This window comes from Rhea americana, unplaced genomic scaffold (genome assembly GCF_003343005.1).
Source record: "Rhea americana isolate MKP2758 unplaced genomic scaffold, rheAme1 scaffold_378, whole genome shotgun sequence".
Classification (NCBI taxonomy): domain Eukaryota; kingdom Metazoa; phylum Chordata; class Aves; order Rheiformes; family Rheidae; genus Rhea; species Rhea americana.
The window spans coordinates 489,858-492,381 of record NW_028186510.1 but is presented as its reverse complement, the minus strand read 5'-3'; the positions used below and the strand labels follow the sequence as shown (position 1 = coordinate 492,381).

General features: G+C 71.5%; 1 protein-coding gene across 1 annotated transcript in view; it reads right to left on the bottom strand.

Moving 5' to 3' along the window:
- MEX3D (mex-3 RNA binding family member D) overlaps nucleotides 1-876 on the bottom strand; it is a gene marked incomplete at its 5' end in the record, with an annotated part of 3,546 nt that extends 2,670 nt beyond the window's left edge. Inside the window, one exon of the mRNA XM_085313117.1 lies at nucleotides 6-876. Within this exon, the coding sequence (XP_085169243.1) occupies nucleotides 6-876 (871 nt within the window). The remainder of the gene's footprint in view (nucleotides 1-5) is intronic.
- Between the last annotated feature and the right edge of the window lie 1,648 nt (nucleotides 877-2,524).

Below are 2,524 nucleotides of genomic sequence, written 5' to 3'. Positions count from 1 at the left end.
CGGGCCGCTGTCGCGCCGCCGCCGCGAGCCGCCCGAGCGGCCGCCCAAGGCCTGCAAGGGGTGGCCGGAGCGCTCGAAGGGCGACCAGATGGCGGCGGCGGGAGCGCTGAGGTCCAGGGCCAGGAAGTCGAAGGCGAAGTCGCGCTCGTCCGAGCCCAGCGGCGCCTGGGGCTCGCTGAAGGCGAAGCCGCCGGCGCCGTAGGGGCTGGTGGGGCTGGCGTCCGCCGCCCGCCCGCCGTAGAAGGGCTCGGCCGAGGCGCCGCCCAGGGAGCTCAGGGCGTCGTGGCGGAGGCGCCGGGCGGCGGCGTGGGGCGCTTTGGCCCAGGGCCCGGCCGCGCCGCCCTGCAGCTCGAGGCACACGTCGGTGCCGTTGGAGTGGAAGTCGTTGTCGGCGTTGACGTCGATGAAGGAGCCCGTCCGCATGGTGATGTGCGCCTCGATCTCCTCCCGAGCCCGGTCCACGTTCTCGGGCATGCCCGTCACCTCGAAGACGGGCTCCTTGTCCCGGCTGGGCGTCACGATGTAGGTGTGCGTCTGCTGCTGGATCCGCTTGATGGTGGCTCCCTTGGGCCCCACGACCAGCCCCACGACGCGGTACGGGACCCTCACCTGGATGGTGGTCTGTCCCGGCAGGTTGGGCGGCCCCTGCATGGCTCCCGCCAGCCCGTTCGCTTTGTTGCGCGTCGCCCGGATCATGGAGAAGTGCTCGGCGGCCGAGAGGATCTCCCTCTTCGCCATCTCCACGTCCTCCTTCCGCCCGGTGACGATGAACACGGGCTCCTCGCCCCTGACGGGCGTCTTGATGTACGTGTTGGTCTTGGCGCGCAGGGCTTTGATTTTGCAGCCTGCAGAGCAAAGAGGAGACGGGAAAACAACGCGTCAAGGCTGGGAGCTCGCCGGACCCCTCTGCCCGCCGCCCCGCGGGGAGAGGTCCAGAACCAGCAGGTCCCAGCAGGTCCCTTTGGTTCTGCACCTGCAGCAAAACCCAAACAAATCAGTCTTGGAGAAAGGGGTCTCCTGCTTCAAACGCAGCCAGGAACTCGCGGCTCGGCCCCGGGGCGCTGCCGGGGCTCGACCGAGCCGCCTGGCACCTGCCCACCCCCGGGCCACCAGCTCCTCCCCGCAGCGGGGGGACCGAGGACCTGCTGGACGCGGGGGCCGACCCAGCGCTGCTCCTGGGGGCTCGGACAACCCAGAGGGATCAGTCACCGCCCGCTCGGCCTTCGCCGCGCACGGCGCCGGCGCCTTTCCTCCCGCGCAGCGCCCGCCCGACCCGAAGGGTCCCGCTCTCCTCCGGGCTGCTCTCGCCCGCAGCTCCCACCCGGCTCGGCCCCGCTAATTGCATCCGCTCCGCCCGCGCTCCAACGCAGGCGCTTAATTAAATTCGCGTGAGCACGGCCGGCTGCCCTCGGCCGCCGGCACGCGAGACGGCCTTGGCCTCCCCACGCAGCGCCCGGGCTTCGCGTCGCACCCAGCGCGGCCCGGAGCAAAGCCCGGGCACCGCCGGGATGGAAGACGAAGGAACAGAGCCAAAACACCGTCCCCGTCCCCTGCTGCCGTGGCAAAGATCCCCGGCGATAAACAGCCGCACGCGGCCGGGGGGGAGCCGCTCCTGGCCCTCTTCCTCCTCCCCCGAGGAAGGGCAGAGCTGCTCTGACCATCGCAAGGCTGGAAGATGTCCAGAAGCCTCAAGCGACTCAGGCAGGGCCGGACGTCCAGGCCGGTCCGTCCCGAGCGGGCGCGTCGAGCTGCGCTCCGTCTCAGCCGCCCTCGCCGGAGCGCAGAGCCCGACCGGGCGCTGCGCCGTTCTCAGAGACCCGCGTGCCGCGCGTTTAGCCAGGCATTAAGTGTCATGAATAATTTAAAGAAAAAAAAAACGTCAAACTAAGCGAGCAGCAGCTGTTCTGGGCGCTGCATCCCAGCTTCCCGGCGGCGCTGACCCATCCGCTAGCCACATCCAGCCCATCTGCCGTGGGGATCCTGGACACGGGAGCGGGACCCGGCCGCRGCCAGAGGAGCCCGCGGCTGATGAAGGTGCAACCAAAGCCTCGGGGTGCCGAGGTGCCCTTCGCTCGGAGGGAAGCGAAGGGCAAGCGGGAGGCGTCCGGAGGAGGACACCAGGGCAGGGACGCGACCCGGAGGAGCCCTCCAAGGCGCCCCAGAGCTCGGCGGCGAGCGGATCGAGTCGGTCCCCGCGGGCCAGGGCGGCTCGGGCGAGCGCTGCGCCGCCGCGCTTGAAACCGCAGCCGAGACCCACAGGAAGCCTCGAGGCGGCGGCGCGAGCGAACGTCTCCGGGTGCCGCCGTCGAGGGTTTCGCCCCGGCCCCTGCGCAGCGCCCGAAGCCGCCGTTCCCCAGCTCGGAGTCGCCAGGCAGCCCGGGCTGGGGGGAGCGTCGCCCCTCCGCCGTGCCGCTGCCCGCGCGCGACCCGGCTCGGGGTTGGCGACGGGCTCGTTGGAGGCGAAGCCGGGAGCGGGGAGGTAGCGGGGCAGATGGAGCCGCGGCAGCAGGACAGCAGCTCCGAA